General features: G+C 36.7%; 1 protein-coding gene across 7 annotated transcripts in view; it reads left to right on the forward strand.

Moving 5' to 3' along the window:
• RBMS3 (RNA binding motif single stranded interacting protein 3) overlaps positions 1–20,690 on the forward strand; it is a 1,487,986-nt gene that overhangs the window by 1,450,412 nt on the left and 16,884 nt on the right. For all 7 annotated transcript variants that reach the window (XM_073222890.1, XM_073222891.1, XM_037008613.2 and 4 more), the window contains one exon: positions 19,716–19,796. In XM_073222890.1, the coding sequence (XP_073078991.1) occupies positions 19,716–19,796 (81 nt within the window). The remainder of the gene's footprint in view (positions 1–19,715; positions 19,797–20,690) is intronic.

A 20,690-nucleotide genomic window follows, 5' to 3' on the forward strand; every position in this document is an offset into this window, starting at 1 on the left:
TCCCTTCTGCCTGATGAATTTTTTTAAAGGCCAAAAACAGTATTTACTTAGGTTGGAATATAAATATTATGGTCCCTTGAGGAGAAGTAGATAATTCTCCTATTTGAATTTATTCAGAACACTCAAAATTATCAGGATTCATGGCCTAAAATGATAAATTTAGGAACTCCTAGGAAAATGAAAGCCAGTGAGCTGGTACACTGGCAGAGTGTGTGTATCCACTATGGCATGACTAGTGACCAAGAGATACTTTCAGAATTATAGAGACCAGAAACCAGACTGAGAGTCCAATCCTCTCCCTTGGTCTGGGAGGGGGAAGCCATACTCGTTCATAAACATAACTGCAGGAATTCATAGGTATGAAGTGTTCCTGGTCTTTCTGTGAGGTTATTTCAGAGAGGTCTTACGAAGGTCACAACTTAAAGCTCTGTTTGGAAAGAGACCAAGACTCATATGAGATATATATATATATATATATATATATATATGATCAAACCTTGTCAGTAAGCATCTGCCTATCTAGCACATTCCTTTGAGTCTTTAGTAATGAGGACAGCAAACTAAATTGGCCCTTTTAATTTTCCAATGTGTCAAATACAGCTAAGAGGATTACACTGTACTTGAATATTAAGGTTCTTTTTGTAACTGGCAGCATCTAATCCTGATTATTCACTGTTTGTATTTCTAAAATATGTAAAACTAGAAACAAAGCTTTCAACTGAGTCCCCAGTTTCACACTCGGGTTGACCTTCATTGTCAGCAGACTCACTGTGACTCATTGCTAATGAGGACAGTTGGGCTCTCCTCTCCTTTTCTCCATTCCCCCCCTTCCTCATCCCTTTTTCTGCCAGTGCCTGAAGAAAGAATCCTCTGTAGAACTGGGAAGAAACTTCTTCGTGCATATATTTATCTATCTCCCCTGCCTTTCGCCGTTGTTTTCAGTTCTTTCGGGGATTTTTTTTCTGCTTTACTTCCCTGTTCTTAATGCATGATAAAACTCTGAGGAAGACTGATAGAAATTTGGAGTACTCAACATAAATCTAGCACTTAAGCTTGATTGTTATTTTTTGGTCTTTTATGTGCAATATAGATTTCCTTGGGGAACATATTTAAGCATCATTTTCCAAACGTGGTGGTTGCAGATCTACAATTTTGCAGATCTACAATTTTGTAACATATTAGAATCACCAGAGGAGCATTAAATATTCTAGCACTCAGGCCACACGCCAGGCTGATTGAATCAGGTTGCCTGTCGGTGAGACCCAGGCATCAGTGTTTTGTCGAAGCTGCCTTGGTGATTCCAATGTAAAGTCGAATTTGAAAACCAGGATCCTAGAGAATGCTCCTTATGAGGGTTATGAGGGTTAAGGTACTTCAAAAAATACAAGTTCTAAGGTCCAGAACATCTGGGAGATGTAGCAGACTGTCCTTGTCTTCTTAGTAATGCTTACAGATTCACAATAAATATTTGCACATTAAAGACTGAGAGGTCTAGCAAGGGGTTGGGGGCATGGCAAGGAACAGTTGATGTAAATAAGGAAGGAGGAAAAAGAAAAAGAAGACTCAACCCAAAGGAAAACAAAAGTACCTGCTTAACTTGGTTTATTCCATCATTTTTCTTTTTTTTACTTAGAGATGATTTTGTCTATGGAAAATCTGTAAAAAAAAAAGATCTTTGGAACACTCCAAAGAATACAATTTAAAAGAATAATGAATACATAGAATCCACGCAAAGTTTTCTATTGCAACATTTATTAAAGACCTGGCTATGTTCAAATCTGCTTCCCTCTCAGGTAGCCTTTGATATTTAAAATATTAAGTTGAGTTTAGCATAAGAGTTCCAAAATTATGCAAGGGATCTGATAGAAATAGGGAAGTCAGTCTCCCCAAATTAACAGAACAGACAAGGTAGACAAACAGTACCTGGAGAAATCCAGCCTTTGGTAACACTGGACAGGTATGGGAAATCCAGCCAGGTACGAAAGTGGAGAGGTGCAGTAGCAGAAATCCTGCCAGGATACATTAGCTCTGGTATTCAGTGCCGTGTGCAAGGTCAGTACAAATAAAGTGATAGTTTGAAACTATTCAACATCCTCTTTCAATTACATTTGTACTCTATTTTATATTCTTTTCTCCTAGACTCGAAAGACTGTATCTCAGAACTTTATACCTCTGGGGCCAACCCAATCAACTCTAATCTTACAATTCATTCTGTCCTTCCTCAGAAGTAACCTGAATCTGTTTCTCCATATTATCCCAACTCCTTCTTCAGAACTGATTATGTGGTAAAATAACAATTTATGAATGTGCTAACATTTAACCCCAGTGATAGAATTTCAGGCATAACTGTTTCCACATTATTTGTGAGGCAGATGCAGAATAAAGGCAGTCATTTTCCATATGAATTTCCTCAGAGATCTCAAAAAATTCCACTAATTAGAACCTCCTAATTAGGAAATGTTCTTGAGGTGATAGTAATGAAAAATATTTAAAGTGATTAGACAAATTGGATCTGAATACACTTTTAATAGGGACAACTCTCTATCAGTGTCAGAGAAGGGTCTGTCTGCAATGGTTTGATTGACGTTCGAAGAGAAGATAAAATGCCTAATAGGCTAGGTAACAGAGGCCTAAGTTTCCCTGGCCTGATATGTTTTTGGCCAGTTCTATCAGGGCTGATGATGTTGTGTGTTTTTCTAACTCATTTTCTCTTTTGATTCATTTATCCTTCCAAATCATATGACCTCCCCAACCACAAGAAGCAATTGAACACTCAGCTCAAAATGGTTTAATTTTTTAAAAATTCATTGATTTCAAGCTCGTTCAAGTAATGCTCTTAAAGAACCTGTTTTCTTTCTTCTACATAGCTGCGTGTCATCCTCACGCTCCACAGCCTCACACCTGACGAACCCGACCTGCCCTGTCATGGTAGCACAGTGGGTATCCCGGTGACAACCTCAGCAGCCACATGATTTTATGCCAAGGGAAAGGAAAAGTCTCTTCTAGAAGTCTCCACAAAAAAAAAATAATGTTTTCCTTTCCCAGAAACTCCAGTAAACATCTCCAGTACACTCACTGGCTCTGCTAGGGTTATTTTCTTCCATTTCTGGACCAGCAGTCAGGATACAAGAATTATGGAGTTGATCCCATTCTAACTAAATGGTTCAGAAAGGGGGAAATATGGGTTAATATTGAGAAAGGGGAATAATAAGAAAATAGGTAAGAAAATGAGAAAGTTCTCTTCACCTGTCTTCTTGCTGTGGTTCTTTGCAGCCTCCTCTCTAGAATCTACATGTATGACTTTTGATTTTTACTTTCCATCCTAAGTCAGTTTAGTCATTCACCCCTCTTTCTTAATTTTTCTTCTTGTTCTATCAACTATCCTTTAGATAAGAATTAAGAGTATTTGGAAAAAATTCCAAACCCATAGATATTTTTTTAATTTCCTCTAAGTGCACGTGATATTCATTAAGAGGATGGGTTTATATCTGCCCCTAAAGACTGCATCTTAAGCATAGTTGGCTCTAATAAAGATTTTTGGATAATGCATGGGAAACAATTCCTTTGGTCAGAAGGGAGAAAAAGAGAATGAAAACTCTAGAGAAAATCTGTAGTTAATATTCTAGGAAAACAGTATCCATAGAGGTCTGTGAGTTAATGAAGGAGTGTCTCCTGGTCCCCAGCCCTACACAGAAACTGAAATCTAAGTCAAAGAATTCAAGCAGAGATGAACGAGGTAGACCAGGCCAAGGAAAATCAAAGGATAAAAACTGAGTAGTGTAACATTTTTAGGATTTTTCTTTCTGTTTGACTTTGATTGCCTTACTTCCTTCATATTACCACCCAAGAAAGTGCATTTCTGGTCCTTCTATTTATTTAATTTTCATACCCATTGGCTTTATTTCCTGTTGGAACTACTTCTTACCTGGTTCTAATGGGAGAAACTTTTCAGCCCATTTTGAGTTGTATCCAATTTCACTTTCTTTGTTTAAGAATGTAACTCAGATGGCACTGGGTCCCCCAATGTTTTGAAACCAGATGAGATGGACTAGCATCCCCAATTCCATACCCTTTGGAAATTCAAGCTTTCTGCCCTAGGTATTTAAGTTTTTGAGGGCATTATATTCACCTCCACCTGCTTTCTCTATTCCTCATTGTGTTGATTCAGATGTGAAATTCACCCCCTTTCCAGTTTTCCTACAGAAATCCTACTCAGAATAACATTAGTGAAGACTCAGGTCATGTTCAATGATGGACACATAGTACACAGTGAAACAATCTCACATTGAATATAAAGATGCATCCCTTTGGCGGCCTCCTCACAGTGTGATCCAACCAGCTCTTGCCCTCCGTATATGCAGGTCCATCCTGCTCCCAGGCTCCTCTCCCTCCCTGATTCCTCTGCCTCCTCCAGGACTGCCCTCTGTGCCTCTTTCTCAGAAGCATAAGAAAATGTTTTTCTCCTGCCATTTCCTCACTTTGTAACTACCTCTTCATGTAGGTTAAGTATCTGTCACCCCAAGTGCCTTATCAATGTAATGTGATGTCTATTACATGGAGAATATAATGAGCATTTCCTGCCTAGCTGATTTTGGATTCTACCAAACTATTAAGATAATGAAAGTCTTGTCATAATAATAAAACCAATAAAAATAAAACCAATTGTAATGACAGTTTCTGTCTACTAGGTTTTTAACGTGTACCCAGTCCTATGCTTAGAGCTTTATACACATTAGTTCCTTAATAGCTCTCAAAAAGAAATAAACCTCTTAAGTATGAATGTTTGATTCCATTTTGTAACAAGAAAACAGATTTATAGATGCAAACCCAGGTCTTCCTTAACTATCTGCTGAACAATTCAGAATAGACATATTTTCCTAGTTTTATTGGCTCATGCTATTATTCTACAGAGATTTTAAGCTTTTTATTCACATTTCCTTGAAACTCTTAAATGGAATATTACCTTTAAACCCTGATTGTTAAATAGGTAATGATTATTTTGAAAAAAAAGCACTAATACTGATGTAAACTTTCTCTAAAATTGAGAAATCCTTTTGCAATGTCTATCAACAATCCTCTCAAAAAGTGAGGTTTCCATCTCTTAATCTCTCTGTTTTTGTTCTAGAATACATGACTCTTTACCTTGAACATTATTGTGTTCATCATTAATTTGCTATATTTGAAAGCATCATGTTAGACTAGTATATTTTTTGGATGTTCTTCTAACAATGTGGTAGCCTGTGAGTCAGCCTCCAGATCAGTTTATTGTCAAGCATCTTAATGCCAGAAAATAAACAGAATGCACTGATAAAATAAAGGTATTTTGTGTGTATTTGAGAGCACCAAAAATATTGTATAGATGTGTTAAATATGCCCCAAAGTATAACTAAATACTCAAAAAACAATAACAATCATAAAGATAAAGAACAAGATAGAAAACCAAGAGAAAAAAGTTCAATTATGCTGCTGAATTATTACATGGATGAAAGGATTGGGTATCTTTCAGAGGATGTTTTTTGATCAACAACAATGAGAGGACATCATAGATATCCCTTCTCTCACCATTAAGAAATTGTGGAGGCTCCAGTGAGTCAGGAATAACCACAAAAAAGGTGGTTTCTAATGAGTATTTTTCAAGATTACTCATTTCATACAGTTTCATAGAGGGAACATCTGCTTAGGTTTAGAATGAACCTGAGTTTAAATGAGCAGTCTTTTTTTTCAACATTCAAGTGTGAGCAGGCTTTAGTAATAAGTGGGTGGGGAAAAAAAAGAAAAATTATTTATATATCCAACAAGTAATAGTTTCAGCATTACTTACAGGCATTTATGTGTCAGCCTGTGAAACCAGCTGAGATCTCACCTGGCCTGGCTGGAACTTGGAGATGAACAAATGCCAACAGGCCTCCTGCCCTCAACTCCTGAATTACCATTCTCATTGGTCGTCTGGGGCTTCTACCCTCACATGGTCTATTCCCAAGGCATTCCATACTGCTGGCCCAATGCACCATATGTTTACTATTCACCTTATAAGGCATTTCTTCCTCTGTATCCTTCTGAAGCACTTTTTAAAACCCAAAGATAACTTCCTCTACATCCTCATAATCCATACAAAAACTTCTTTCTTCCTTCTGTCTTACCTAAAATCTGTTTTTCCCAAAGACTGTGTCCTTCCTCCACCACCCTCTTGAATAGAGACTTCAGTTTTTCTTGTGACCAGTGGAGCTAGAAGGAGGTGCTCATGGTCTTCTATGTCACTGTTTCCTCTTCCAGACCTTGTACAAATTCCTCCCTTTGAATAATGCCCCTGGTCCTGGATGCTACCTTCTCCCCCTTCTTTTTACTATCCTCTATTGATCTCCTAACCAGCTTCCACATTCAACATGACCTTTTGTCATTAGTCTTCTCCTGGCCCCACTTCCTGCCTCATTAATGCCATGGTGTCAACATTCCTTAACCCCCTCGATTCCAATGGCCTTCACTCCAGCCACCCACCTCAAAGGCCACAGTTTGGTCCTGACCAGAAAGGCTGCTCCCCTGAAACCTTAAAATTTGTTGATTAGCATTTCACTCCTGCATCTCTCCTTTTCTGCTGGGTCCATCCACTGCCCCCTTCCATTCTTTCCCTCCCCAGCCAAGGAAACATGGTGTATTATTACTTCAGCTGCTTTCCTGCCAGCACCCTCTCTACCACCATAAATAATAATATTGGGACTTGAGATTCTTTCCTGTATCCTGGGTCATTCCTCTCTCTGATTCTCCAGTGAAATAATTCCAAAGAGTTACCTCCCAACCTCTCCCAGTGAAAAGAATCACAATCATTGCCCCAGTACACTTGGGCAGTGAACTTGCCACTATTTTCTCAGAGAAAATTAAGGATACCATGTGTGAATTCCTTCCTTTTTTTTTTTTTTACCCCTAACCTGCACATTAATTCATTCTGACAATCAGCCTCCCCTTCTTTAATCACAAATGTGAGCTTCTGGCTTACAGCTACTTCTCTACCCTGGCCCAGTGCCCATCTCTTCCTCAAAGCTGCATTAGTTCATTGCCATTGATTCCAGCTTCAGCCTCAACTTCAGAACACATCTCAGTGGAACACCACCAGCCTTTACCAACATGCCCATCATCTCCTTGTAGATGATATGCTGTCCTGCGATGTGAGACCTTCTTCTACATTTGGTGTCTTGCCTCCTCGTATTCCTGATACAGTTAGATTTCTTTTTTAAATTGTTTTATAATTGGATACAATTTATTTTCAAATACATGTAGAATGTAGGGCAATATTTTTTTCTGGCTCTGAGTTCCCTTTCCTTAATTTTAATTTTGTTTCCTTCATCCAGTCCTTAACTATGCAATAAAGAGAGAGAAAGAAGGAAAGAGAGAGAAGCCTCCTTTCAGCTAACCTTATTCTCCCTAAGTTTCTGGTGTTCTTACAAAATCCATTGGTTTTCTATTCATATACCAAATTTCTACTTCATGCAGGTGAGATGTTGTCATGCAAGCCTGAAGTGGTCCTTTCATTTTGAATTACTAAATGCATCTGCCTATGACCTTTCCTTAACATTTTAAGGTTCTCAATATTTGAAGGCCTCAATAAAGAGTACCCACATATGTTAGGTATTTTCTATGAAAGAATTTTGGTGAGTCTTAAAAAACTCTCTTCTCTTCCCTCTATAATAATTTTCATTAGTTTTCTTTTATGCCATAATGTACTTCCAAAGAAATGCCAAACTTGAAAACACGCTGTAAGCATATTCAGTTAACTAATTAATTTGTGGCATTGTATTAGGGTTCTATAGAGACCAGAACCAGTAGGATACAGATCAATAGATATATATAGATAGACAGGAAGATAGGCAGATGATAGATGAATAGACAGAGGTAGATAAGAAGTGACTTCTTACAGGAATTGGCTTACACAATCAGGGAGGCCAAGAAGTCCCACAGTCCACTGTCTGCAGCCTGAAGAACCAGGAAAGCTAGTGATATAATGACAACCAGGGAAGCCAATGAGGTAAATTTTCAGTCTGAAACCTGAGAACTAGACAACCACTGGTATAAGCCCCAGAGTCCAAAGGCTCAAGAATCAGGAGCTCTGGTGTCTGAAAGCAACAGAGGACGGATGTTTCAGTTCAAAAACAGCAGGAGAGATTGCCGTTCCTCCACTTTTGTTCTATTCAAGCCCTCAGTGAATTGGAGGATCTCCATCCACACTGGGGAAAACTTTACTCAGTCTACTACCAATTCAAAGCTAAACTCTTCCGGAGAAAATCCTCACAAACACACTCAGCAATAATGTTTTACCAGCTATCTGAGCACTCCTTAGCCCAGTCAACCTGACACATAAAATTAAACATCACAAATATCAAGAACAAAACAAAGATTTGGATCTCTGGGCTCTTCCTTGAACAAATATATAGCCCCTGTGAGTTATACTGCTTGAGTTTTTCATCCAGAGTGCTGGATTATTCATTCACATATTCATCATTCATTCATTCATTCATTCATTCATCCATTCAACAAGTAAGTGCCAAGCATAATCCCTCTAGAAGCATCCATGGTTTGATTGCTAAGAGCTGCAGAAGTATACAGATAGCAAGCTGTCAGATGACATAGGAGAGCGTTATTATTCCCAATTTGGGAACTAAAGCAAGGCTTCATATAGGAATTTGGTACTTGAGCTCAGTTTGGGAGACAGGTTTTCTATGTGTGTTGTAGGAAGATAGAAAGAAGTTAGAACACAGCAGAAACAAGAAAGGTACAGAGGAAGGAAATAACGAAAGGAGCACCACCCTGAGTGGCAGAATTGGGGCCATGGCAACATAAGTGAGATGATGTAGGTCCCAGTAATTCTAAGAACTCAGTGGGAGTGGGTTGAAATTTACCCCAGATAATATCCTTATACCTCTGTTGTTTGACAGCTGTTATCAAACAAACTATTTTTCTTTTCTGGTTGCAAAGAGTAGAATCTGGGCTCTGGCACCAGAAGATCTAATTTCCTTTCAGTTCTGCTCCTTTCGTCCTTGGCTCTTTACTTTGAACTCTTCATATCCTCGGAGGCAAGAATGATAATGTCTGCACCCTAGAGGACACTCCTCCATTACATTATTTTATTGCCAAAATTATATTTTCTCATATGTATAGAATATTAACCCTTAAATATGTTTTTTTTCCTAAGTATGTCTGGCTCCTGGAAGTATTTTTCTCAAATAGCTTTAAGCTGTTTGCAGTTTCCAATTTGTTGGTGTTTTTTATTCTTTCCTCTGTATTCAGAATGCTGCTCCATTTTTTCTTTCTCTCCTGCCTTCTTCCCTACTCAACTTCATTTTTTTCCCACCCATCTTGGATCAATCTCTAATATGAATATTCTAACTAGCTGACCAGGTCAAGTTCCATATTTGTAAGTCTCTTGACTAAAAAACAAGCACACACATTATGAAAAGAACCTGTTTGTTGAGTTTCTTGTGGAGACTAGATTTTTTTGAAGGACATTTTAGGGTCACGCTCAGCATTTCCTCTTGTCAAGTCATGTTGTCTGGTCTAGTTCACTGGTGTTCATGGTGTGTGGGCCTGAGATGGTGGAAAGGAAATGTGCTGTGTGGAAATGGAATTTATTGGGAGTGTGGCAGCCTGGGTGCATTCCATTTTGCTTTGGCTGAAACATCTTTACCTAGCCCAATTCATGTTTCGTCTCAGACTTAAGAAGAAAACAACCAATCTTCCAGGAACATTGAGGACTTCTTAGTTCACTCATCTATCTTCTTGACATAGTCGTCAGTTCTTTCATTTCCAAAATAAAGAAATAAGCCTGGCCTCCTAGAGAAAAGATTACATGAGCCTGAAGAGGCTGAGGACATTACTTTTTGGGCTGTGTGTCCCGATAAGTTTCTGCAAGTTATATCCAGATAATAGGTCAGGCAGGTTGTCTGTTAAACTGACTTATCCTTGGTGCTTTCAGATTTAGAGATTGATTGAAATAAATGTTGAGTTGACCTCAACAGTCTCTCTCATTTGAAGAGGTCATTACTTTGCAGAGACTTTAAATTCTTTACCATTAATAAGCCGTAATGCTATGCACCCAGTGAGTTAGTATATCTACACACACATGTACATGCACACACACATATGTATGTGTTGGTGATAATTGTTTTTTTGCTTTTATTGAATTTTTTTTGAGGTAATTGTAGATTCACATGCAGTTGTAAGAAGTAATATATACAGATCCCTTATATAGTTGTCTTAATTTCCCCCAATGTTAGTATTTTACAAAACTGTAATATAAAAGCACAACCAGGATACTGATAGTGACACATTCCACAAATTTCACTCAGATGTGCCCAGTTTTACTTAGACTCATTTGTATGTGTGTTAAGTTCAGTACAACTTTTTACTATACAGACTTTTTTATCCACCACCATAGTCAAGATACTGAACAGTTTCAGTGTCACAAAGATCCCTCCTGTTGCCCTTTTATAACCATACCTACAACCCTATTACTCCCTGTCCTTGTCCCTAAGCCCTAGCAACCACTAATCTGTTCTCCATTTCTAAAATTTTATCATATAAAAAAATATCATTACATGGAATCATATAGTACATAATCTATAGGAATATTTTTCTCAGCATAATTCCCTAAAGATTAACCTGTTATTATATATATTGATAGTTGATTCAAAGTCATTTTTAAAAATGTCTTCTGTACTCTTCCTGATTTGTGAATTTTTTAAAAACATGTGTTTTATGTATAAGACATTCTATATATACATTATTTTCAGAAATATGTGTTGTAAATAACTTTCTTCAATCTTTTGATAACTAATTAATTTTAATGAAGTTGATTTAATCTTTTCTTTTATGATTAGTATTTTTTGAGTCATATATAAGAAATATTTGCTATTCCCAATATCTTGAAGTCTTTTACCTATTTTCTTTGAAAATATGTATTATTATAACTTTTATAGTTACACCAACAATCTATCTCTAGTTACTATTGTGTGTGGTATAAGGTAAGAATCAGGGATCATTTTTCCTATAGAGATATACAGCTGATCCAGAATCATTTATTGAAAAGATCATTCTTTCCCACATTGAACATGTGGCTATATATATATTTGTTTCTAGATTCTCTATTATGTTCCATTAGTCCATTTTTCTATCCTTATAACAATACCATACTAAATTACCATGACTTTTTAGTAAATCTTTATATCTAGTAGTATATATCCTCCAACCTTGTTTTTTTCCCAAAATTGTCTTGGATATTTTAGATCCTTTGCATTGCATTTCCACAGCAAAATGAGTTCACTGATTTCTACCAATAAATCTGTTTGGATTTCAATTGGAATTGCATTCAATATGTAGATTCTTTTTAAGAGAATTAACATTTTAACAATCTTGGGACTTCTAATCCATGCATGTGATGTACCTCTCTATTTATATAGGTCTTATTTAATTTCTCTCATCAATGCTTTCTAATCTTCAGTATAGAAGTTTTCATGATTTTTTATAAGGGTTATTTCTAGGTATGATATATTTTATGCTATCTATATAGTATTTTAAATGAATTTTTAATTGTCTGCTGGGTATATATATATACATACAACTATTCCACTGACATGTACCCAGCAACCTTGCTAAATTCCCCTTTTAATCTTAATAACTTTTTAAAAATATATCTTTGGAATGTCTATATATCAATCACATCATCAGTGAATAATGATAGTCTCTTCCATCTTTATGCCTTCTGTTTCTTTTTCTTGTCTCATTGCACTGTCTGGAACATCCAAAATAATATTATAAGAGATGATGCTGTACGTTTTTCTAATTCTAAAATTCTAATAGAAAGTAAGTATGCAACATATCACCATTAACTGTGATGTCAGCTCTATGATTTTTGTATATAGATTTGTATTCCTAGTTTCCATCTATTCCTAGTATGCAGAGACATTTTGTCATATTCAGGTTTTAGAATGCATCAAGATATTTCTGAGTCTTTTGAGTTGATCATACAATGTCTTTCTTTATTCCATCAGTGAATAAATGTTGATTGGTGAATTAATACTGATTGACTTTCAAATGTTAAACCTACATTGCAATTCTGAAATAAATCACACTTGGAATGGAGGTATATATATTTTTCATATGTCATAGGATTAATTATCTAGAAATTTTTTAGGAAGTTTGTAAAAATGTTTATGAGAGATACTGGGCTATAGTTTTCCCTTCTTATACTGCTCCTGTCAAATTTTGGTATAAGGAGTATGCTAGCTTCATAAAATCAGTTGGGAAGTGTCCCTTCTTTACAGTCTTCTCTGGAAGAATTTATACAAGATTGTTATTATTTATTCCTTAATGGTTTGGAAAATTCACCAGAGAAGCCAGTTGAAGATATTTTATTATGAGAAGACTTTGGATTATGAATGCAGCTTCTTTAGTTGATATAGAGTTATTTAGGTTTTCTTTTTCTTTTTGTGTCACTTTTGCTAAACTGTGCTCTTCAGTGAATTTGCCAATTTTATCCAAGTTGTCAAATTTATTGGCATAAGGTTTTTCATAATATCTTCTCATATTCTTTCCTTCTTACTCACCTCCCATTCTCTGTTGAACCCAGTGAGTCTTTCATTCCCACTACTCTGCTGTAAACACCCTTTCATAGTGGCCTCCATTCTACATTCTAAAATGTACAACTAGCTTTCATTTTTCATCTGACTCAATTATTATGTTTAGCTCCTGAGTGGTCTTGTGGTCCACTGGGTCTCTCCTCTGATCCATCTTTCTTTACATTTCATGTTGCATATCACAAAAACTTTGCAGAGGGGGAAGGAGAGAAGTTATGGTGTCTACATAGAGTTTTGTTTAGTTCAAATTTTAAGACAGTTTCTTAATCAACTACATTTCCACACTATTACCTTTAATTTTAATTTTATTGCTACCACAATGATCTGGGCACATTCTTGAACCTAATGGGCTCTATAGATTTTTTTTCCCCCAGGACAAACATGAAAATTGCTTTCTCTACAAAATTGAAGGCTTCCATAGCCTGTGATCCTACGGTAATGACTAATTCTCCCTGTTTTGCTGGGGGTGAGGTTTTTAAATTTCCAAGCTGAGAACAACCTCCAGGATTCTTTATTATTCCTCTCTTTTCTGTATGATTCCATCAAATGGCCCGTACTCAAGAATGCAGTGATGACAAACTGTATTTTTTGTTTCATAGTTTAGTGCACACCTCTCTGTGGGTTATATTTAGTACTATTCTGGGGAACTAGATGGGTTAATATAGGTTACATACTACTAAGAATTCTGGGCCCTCATTTCTATCAAGCTATTTACTAGCCTTTCATCTTTAAGTGCTTTTATTCCTAGTAGTGAAATATGTGCTATCTTCGCTTCCACCTTCAGGGATAATTATCTCATTAATCACAACTGCCTACTTTGTTGTTTCTGTGTTAGAACTTTAAAAAGCAAGTAGTCCACTTTATAAATTAATACTTGAAACGTTGTTAAAGAATACACTCTTACCATTCTAGATGGGGATCCACTCCACTCTCCAAACATTTCACTGGCAGAGGTAGAAGACCTGAGCAGTAGGGGTCCAGGTCGGAGTTCAGCCTCATCAGGCCCTAGTGGGCACTCTTGCCTCTCAAAGGGATCCTCTCCAGCTCTCTTTCTATCTGGGACGGTCTGTCTCCCTTCCATTCAGTGACATGGAGACTTTGGGAGCATTCTAGCTAGGACCACTTACTGAAAGCAAGCATGTGAAATGATAACAATCTGCCACCCCCGGGCCAGGTATTGCTCCCCAATACTCTGAGGCAGTAGGATTTTATAAATCCAAGAAATATGACCCTCGAAACTTCAGCATTCCTCCATCTGAGGAAACACTATGCCAGCCATTCACCCAACCATGATGAATCATAACTCAGGTTGTTCCCTATGTCCTCAAACTTCCTTTTTTAGAAGAAACTTCATACTAGATGATTTCAAAAGGAACTCAGAGTGCATGCTGTTAGCATCATCTACTACAATCACTACTTTTTCTTCTGCTCATCTTCCTTTCTGAGGTGTATTTTTTCAACTTTCCTATATCCTCCTCATCAATTTTCTGGGTTTGGTAGGACATGGACAGCAATCTTTTCTGAAATTTGTTAATCAGTTTTTTTTTAAAAAAAAGAATTTTATAGCCAGAACTAGAAGTACTGACTTAAAATATAAACAGTATAGTGATAACTCCAAATGAACAAGTTTGATAAATTATTTAGAGAATTCCAAAAATTTAAAATGTGGGAAGTTCTTTGCCACTCCCCTACTCTACAAATAATTAAAATGAAAATTTATGCACAGGAAGTAATATAAAACATTTGTTTTGCTTTGGTGGGGGAAGAGAAAGTAAATCCAGAACTAAAAATTTGAAGTTCTGTTTGTTTCCTTGGAAATAATCAATGATTCTACAATAACAGAAACAGTTTGTTCTGACTTAAATGGGCAAAAACACACAATTGCTCTCCAATTTCACCATTTTTTTTTCCTTCACTCTTTGTGTAACTATCTTGGTGATGCAGTGTCTAGACTTCTTGGAACAAGTAGTGGAGTCTGGAATTTATTCTGTGGGTTTGAAAATGGCTGGTTAGTTCTCCTACAGACTTACATGTGAAAATCTGCTGCTTTCAAAATATGTAAAAATCATCAAGCTGTTTACCTAAGAAATAACGTTTATTCATTAATGTCAAAACTGAGATGCAACAAACAAGGAACTACTGTAAGGACTGTCTGTTTATCTTTATCTTTATCATCTGTTTATCTTTATCATCTCATATTGTGGTTTCCATCAGCTGTTGTATCAAAAAAAAAATGCAAAAGGATTTGTACTCCTGCAAGAATTATTGCAGGTATTTTCTAGCTTTTGAGAAGTACCAATTAAGTAAATGAGCTTAAAGGATATATATGTATCTAGTTTTCTAATGGTTTTAATAAGTAATCTTCAGGAATTATTCAAGTCAAAGAGGCAGTTTTTTTTTTTTTGAGAGGGCATCTCTCACATTTATTGATCAAATGGTTAACAACAATAAAATTCTGTATAGGGAAGTCAATGCTCAATCATTAATCAACCCCAAGCCTAATTCTCAACAGTCTCCAATCTTCTGAAGCATAATGAACAAGTTCTTACATGGTGAACAAATTCTTACATAGTGAATAAGTTCTTACATGGTGAACAGTGCAAGGGCATTCATCACAGAAACTTTCAGTTTTGATCACGCATTATGAACTATAAACAATCAGGTCAAATGTAAATATTCGTTTGATTTTTATACTTGATTTATATGTGAATCCCACATTTCTCCCTTATTATTATTATTATTATTATTATTATTATTAATAAAATGCTGGAGTGGTAGGTAGATGCAAGATAAAGGTAGAAAACATAGTTTAGTGCTGTAAGAGGGCAAATGTAGATGATCAGGTGTGTGCCTGTAGACTAAGTATTAATCCAAGCTGGACAAGGGCAACAAAACATCCACGGATGCAGAAGATTTCTCTCAAAACAGGGGAGGTGAGGTTCTAAGCCTCACCTCTGTTGATCCCCAATTTCTCACCTGATGGCCCCCCTGCGACTGTGCCTGTCTTAGGTTGTCCTCCCTTGAGGAATCTTACCTGTCTCTGGCTAACCAGTCATCTTCTGGGGCCATACAGGGAAATGTAAAGTTGGTAAGTGAGAGAGAAGCCATATTGTTTGAGAAGGTTAGCTTTTTACTTCTTTGCAGATTTATGCCCTGTGGCTTCTATGCCCAGCATTTGTCCTGAGGTATCTTTACCACTTGGAAGAATTATGATACTCGGTAATTTCGATATGAGGCACTTTTTTTTTTTTTTTTTTTTTTACATCACGGGTCATTCTCTTAGTTGTCATTTGTTACCTAGATAAAATGAAAGCAGTCGCTGAGGCACCCAGATCCAAACAATGTTTGTGCAGCCTGGATTATTAAGTCTGACTGTAGTTTATCTGTGCTCTTAAGGAAATCAAACTGGGCGCTTGCAGAGAAAGCTCAGAGTTATTTGTCACCAATTACCTAAAGCTGAGAGTTGATCTTACACATAGCTGTAGCAATTTCCTGTAAGCACTTGCTCCTAATCCTGCAAGGCTGTCACTTCTTGAGACTTTACCCTAGAAAATATATGTCAACCACAGAAGAGTTTTATTGCAAAAGTTCACTCAGAGATAATAGTCTTACAGGACATAAATCTCCCAAGCATGGACTTGTTTAAAATAAGTCTATCCTTAATTGTCAACAATGTTCCCCAGCTGTGTCTATGAGGCTTTTTGTGACCAAAAAAAAAAAACCCACACCCATGACACATTGAACTGAGCTGATCTCATTTATACAGTTAAATCTCTATTGGGTCTATTGAAGAGCAGCCTAAAAGTAACTCATCATAAAAGAAGTTAAGCATATGAGGTGGCCCTCCTCAAATGAGGTACTTTGAGTATAAAGTAAAATAAAAAATGTACGGAAATTAAATGACCATAAAAACGTCAATCAAAGGCATGTTATTCCCTATTACTTAATTAGAATTCCAGTTATTAAAATCTGATAAGAAAAAACAAGTTGATATCTATATGATGTGATAAAGTACATAAAGAAGCTCTTAGGATCTCATTTGCTTAACTTAAAAAGTAACAAAGTCGACTGAGAAGTACGCTAAGTCATGGGTCAGAAGAACTGAAGTATATTCATATTATTTATGGATCTCAGCTTCTCGCTCTATAAAATGGGTGAACCATCCTTCCTAACTCTCAGCACTGTTCTGGAAAGAAGATGAGAATGAATTTATACCATTAACTGTTCAGTTTTGGCCATGTTCACAACTTTATTGAATGCCATGAGATTCAGGAAGATTTCCTGATTGTTTTACTGAGAAAAAGACAGATTAAGTTTTGAATAACTCAGAGTCATTTGAAGAAGTTTAGCTAAGAATCATGTAAATGCTTTTCGTTAATGACACTGCCAGAGAGCTCTAGTTTGGCAAAGGAGATCTAAAAATGAGGTAGAGTCTCATGTGAACTAGTGAACATTGCTCTGTATGGCCCAGGGCCATGTCCAAGTTCCCAGAAACAGCTCCTTAGAGATGCAGACAATGCAGAAGGGACAGAGCACGGTGGAGTCCTGCAGGTGGATGCCCTCAAAGTCTCTTCTTATGCAAAGAACACACATACACACTCATTAGGCCCAGATGTAAAACTGAGAATTATTAACTCTGGAATACCCAAATCAGTGAGGGAGTATCCATTTACTAGTATATTGTAAATCTTAGAAAACATGACCAAAGGGTAGAACACAATCCGCAATATATCATCTCTTTGCTGACATAACATTGTAGTTTGCAAAAAATACACAACCCCCCCCCCACCTCTTCCTTTCTACAAATCTACTAGGATTTTTGAGATTCAATTAAAGAAACATTTTCTAAGGTCTGTTCCTTAGAACACTAGTTCTAAGCAAAATTAGTTGGTGCTTACTAAAAAAAACTTTTAAAGTTCTGGTTTAATCACCTTTAAATAGGCTTCTGAGGAACATGATTTCTCAGTTTTCTTTTTTAATATGTCAATATCAAAGAAGAAGATACATTATGCAACATCGTTTAAATACATTGGAACACAAAGTTTTTTTTTCCTTCTCAGTTGCTAGCATTCTAAAAATTTGCAATACATTGTAGAGAATGCTAAATTAAAGGATTTTTAAAACCTATATAACATAGGTAAACTACCTGTCTGAAGTAGTCAAGGAATTGTTATGCCCAACATACTTTCTAGAAAGGTTTTGTTGGCAAGGCAGACACCTGCCATAGGGTTCTAGATGTGAAATGATATTTGCTAAAATGTAACCTCAGAGTTCTGTACTTATTTGCAAAATTAATAGCAATCAGATACCTGAATACTGTCTGCCTGTGAAGATACAAGACAAAGATGAACAGAGTTGGCTAAAGTGTTTGTTTAAAGGTTATGCAAACACATTATGCGGTAGTGAAATTAATACTTATAATGAACTCAGGATTGTCAGTGGTGAAGAGGCATGTGATTGTAATTAGAAATGGGAAGCTTTCTTCTTGTATCCTTTTATTCAGCTTCTGAACAATTATTGAGTAACAAATATTGCATGGTGTGTCTGAAAGCGCAGAGACATAAAATTTGGCACATGCTTTTAAGGAGATGGTAGTCTGGACAATTTTAATAGAAGAGTAATGAGTCTCTGATAATTTCAATGTAAAGCTAAACTAGTAATCTCCCCCGACCCCAGCCCCCGCCATTCAAACAATTGCTCTTGGTCCACTTGGCAAGGTTGTTTTTATACAGAGATGAATTGCACTCAGTTTGTTCTTAGTAGCAACACATGGATTCCAGACAACGGGTTGGTTTGTTCCATGTAGCTAAGGCTGTCTCTATTTTTAGCAAATAGATTCAGCAGGACAGTGCTTAGTTTAGGATGGAGATGCATTTATTCCAAAGGTTGTTGTTATTGCTGTAATTCTTCATGAATATTAAACAACAACTGAGGAGCTAAGCCCCATTCAGATATTTCCCTTGATTCAGAGTCACCATGCCTCTTCAGTAGAAAGGCCAAGACATCCAAAATATAGTAATGTAGGTTTTGTGTATTCACACATGCTCTTAATATATGAACTCAGCAAATTTAGAAAAATAAAGAATCAGAGGAATAAAAAAAATCATTCCTATAACCTTCATGAATTGAGAAACCCTGTCTTCATGAGATGATTCTGGTTTTGAAGTTTTGTGACATTGGTCAAACGTAGAAACTCAGCAACAGAGTGAATTCCGTAGAGCAATTCCATTCTGAGATTACATCTTCAAATTTGCAGAGTGAATGTGTATTAGAAATAGGACTGTGGTTCATGCTCTCTGCTTACATAGGTGAGTAGGTCATTTTCCTGGGGTTCCCTTTCTGCATTGTAAAAATAGACATGTTATTCCCAATGCATATTTTACTGAAAACTACAACTTAGTGAAAAATGATTTGACTGTTTCATTGTTCATCCAGATGAAGAAAATTTCAAGAATTAAAGGAGTTGAAAAGGAAATACTGACAATGACATGCGACTGGCGTGAGGGAAAGGAAACAAAGGAAATTTCCACATCATCTGCAACACTTATTTATATATGTATATAATTGTGATGCAAAAATGATACAAGATAACATTGACCAATTCTGAATATTGTTTCATAAGTATTTCTTGCCATTTTCTTTTTAACTAAAAAAGAAATGTGCTAACAATACAGTGATTCATTCATTCAACAAATAATTTGTTGAGAGCTTACTGTGGGAAGGTGCAAGCAATAAAATGGAGGAAAAAGCAAAACAAAACAGACATCATCCCTGCTTTCCTAGAGTTTATGTTTTAGTTGTGAAAATGAAGTGTTTGGAAATTGATATAGAATGTTTGAAAAAGACAAAATGAGGGAATGAGGGGGTAGATATTTATGTGTACTGAGAGTGTGGATGTAGGCTGTGGTTGGTACTGAATCAGTCAACAAGGTCTTTCTGTGCTGATAGAACTGCCTTACTTTTTGGTCAAAATATAGTTTGACTTCATCATGCACCAGCCATGGACCACACACCTGAAACAGTCTCATGTGATGTGTACTTTTCTCTCTGGTTGCAATCCCAAGTTCAACTGCATTTTTCTTTGATTCCCTCTAGTATATGACTGCTGCGGCTCCTATGCAAGGGACCTACATTCCCCAGTACACGCCTGTGCCTCCGACAGCTGTTTCTATTGAAGTAAGTCTGTTTCTGTCTTACAGAAAGAGATTAGGAGAGATAAATCTCAGCCACATATGCTGGGGTTCCCTATAACCGAAGGAATCCTTATGTGTGATTTTTGGGCTCCTCTAAAACTTGAAACTGCCATCTCAGTATATGAAAGTATGTACCTTCCCTTGACCATGACTCTGTTTTGCTTTACACATGAAATAAGCTGATTTGCTATATGTGAGAGGAGTGTGATTTTCCTAGTTAGAGAAAATATTAGAGACCAAATCATGATCCCATCCAATGTCAACCACAAACACTCCTAAATAAGGAGGGGAGAGAAAGGTTGTGACTATTTGAATGAGGTAGTTCTCCAGGGACTTACTGCTCAGAGTGGACCCTGGCTCAGCATCATTGACCCCACTAGGGAGCTTTTTAGAAATGCAAACCCTTAGACAAGACCTGGGCCTACTGAATTGGAATTTGCATTTTAACAACACCCTTTGGAGATTGAGGTGCACATTAAAATTTAAGGGACACTGGGCTAGTACACTGATTCTCAAACTTTTTTTTTAAATTATTTTGAGAGCTTTAAAAAATATTTAGACATGGAGCCTTTCACCAGAGATTCTGATTTATTTGTCTGGGTAATGGAGTGGACATAAGGATTTTTAAAAGTCCTCAGGTGATTCGCCTATGTATCAAAAACCTATAACCACTGCTTTAGTGAATGAGCCCAGGCAGGTGTGTGACTTTCTACCGACAAGAAAGAAAAAGTTGTACCACTCTTATTGCTGTGGACCCCGTGAATGAGGAAGTCATTTTGTCCTTAATAGAAGCTTTGTCCCTTTCCTTCTCTCTTTCCATGAGGCTGAATCCATCCCCACTTTTTACTGGGCAGAGTCAGCAAGCTGCACAGAAAAG

This window comes from Manis javanica, chromosome 15 (assembly GCF_040802235.1).
Source record: "Manis javanica isolate MJ-LG chromosome 15, MJ_LKY, whole genome shotgun sequence".
NCBI lineage: Eukaryota > Metazoa > Chordata > Mammalia > Pholidota > Manidae > Manis > Manis javanica.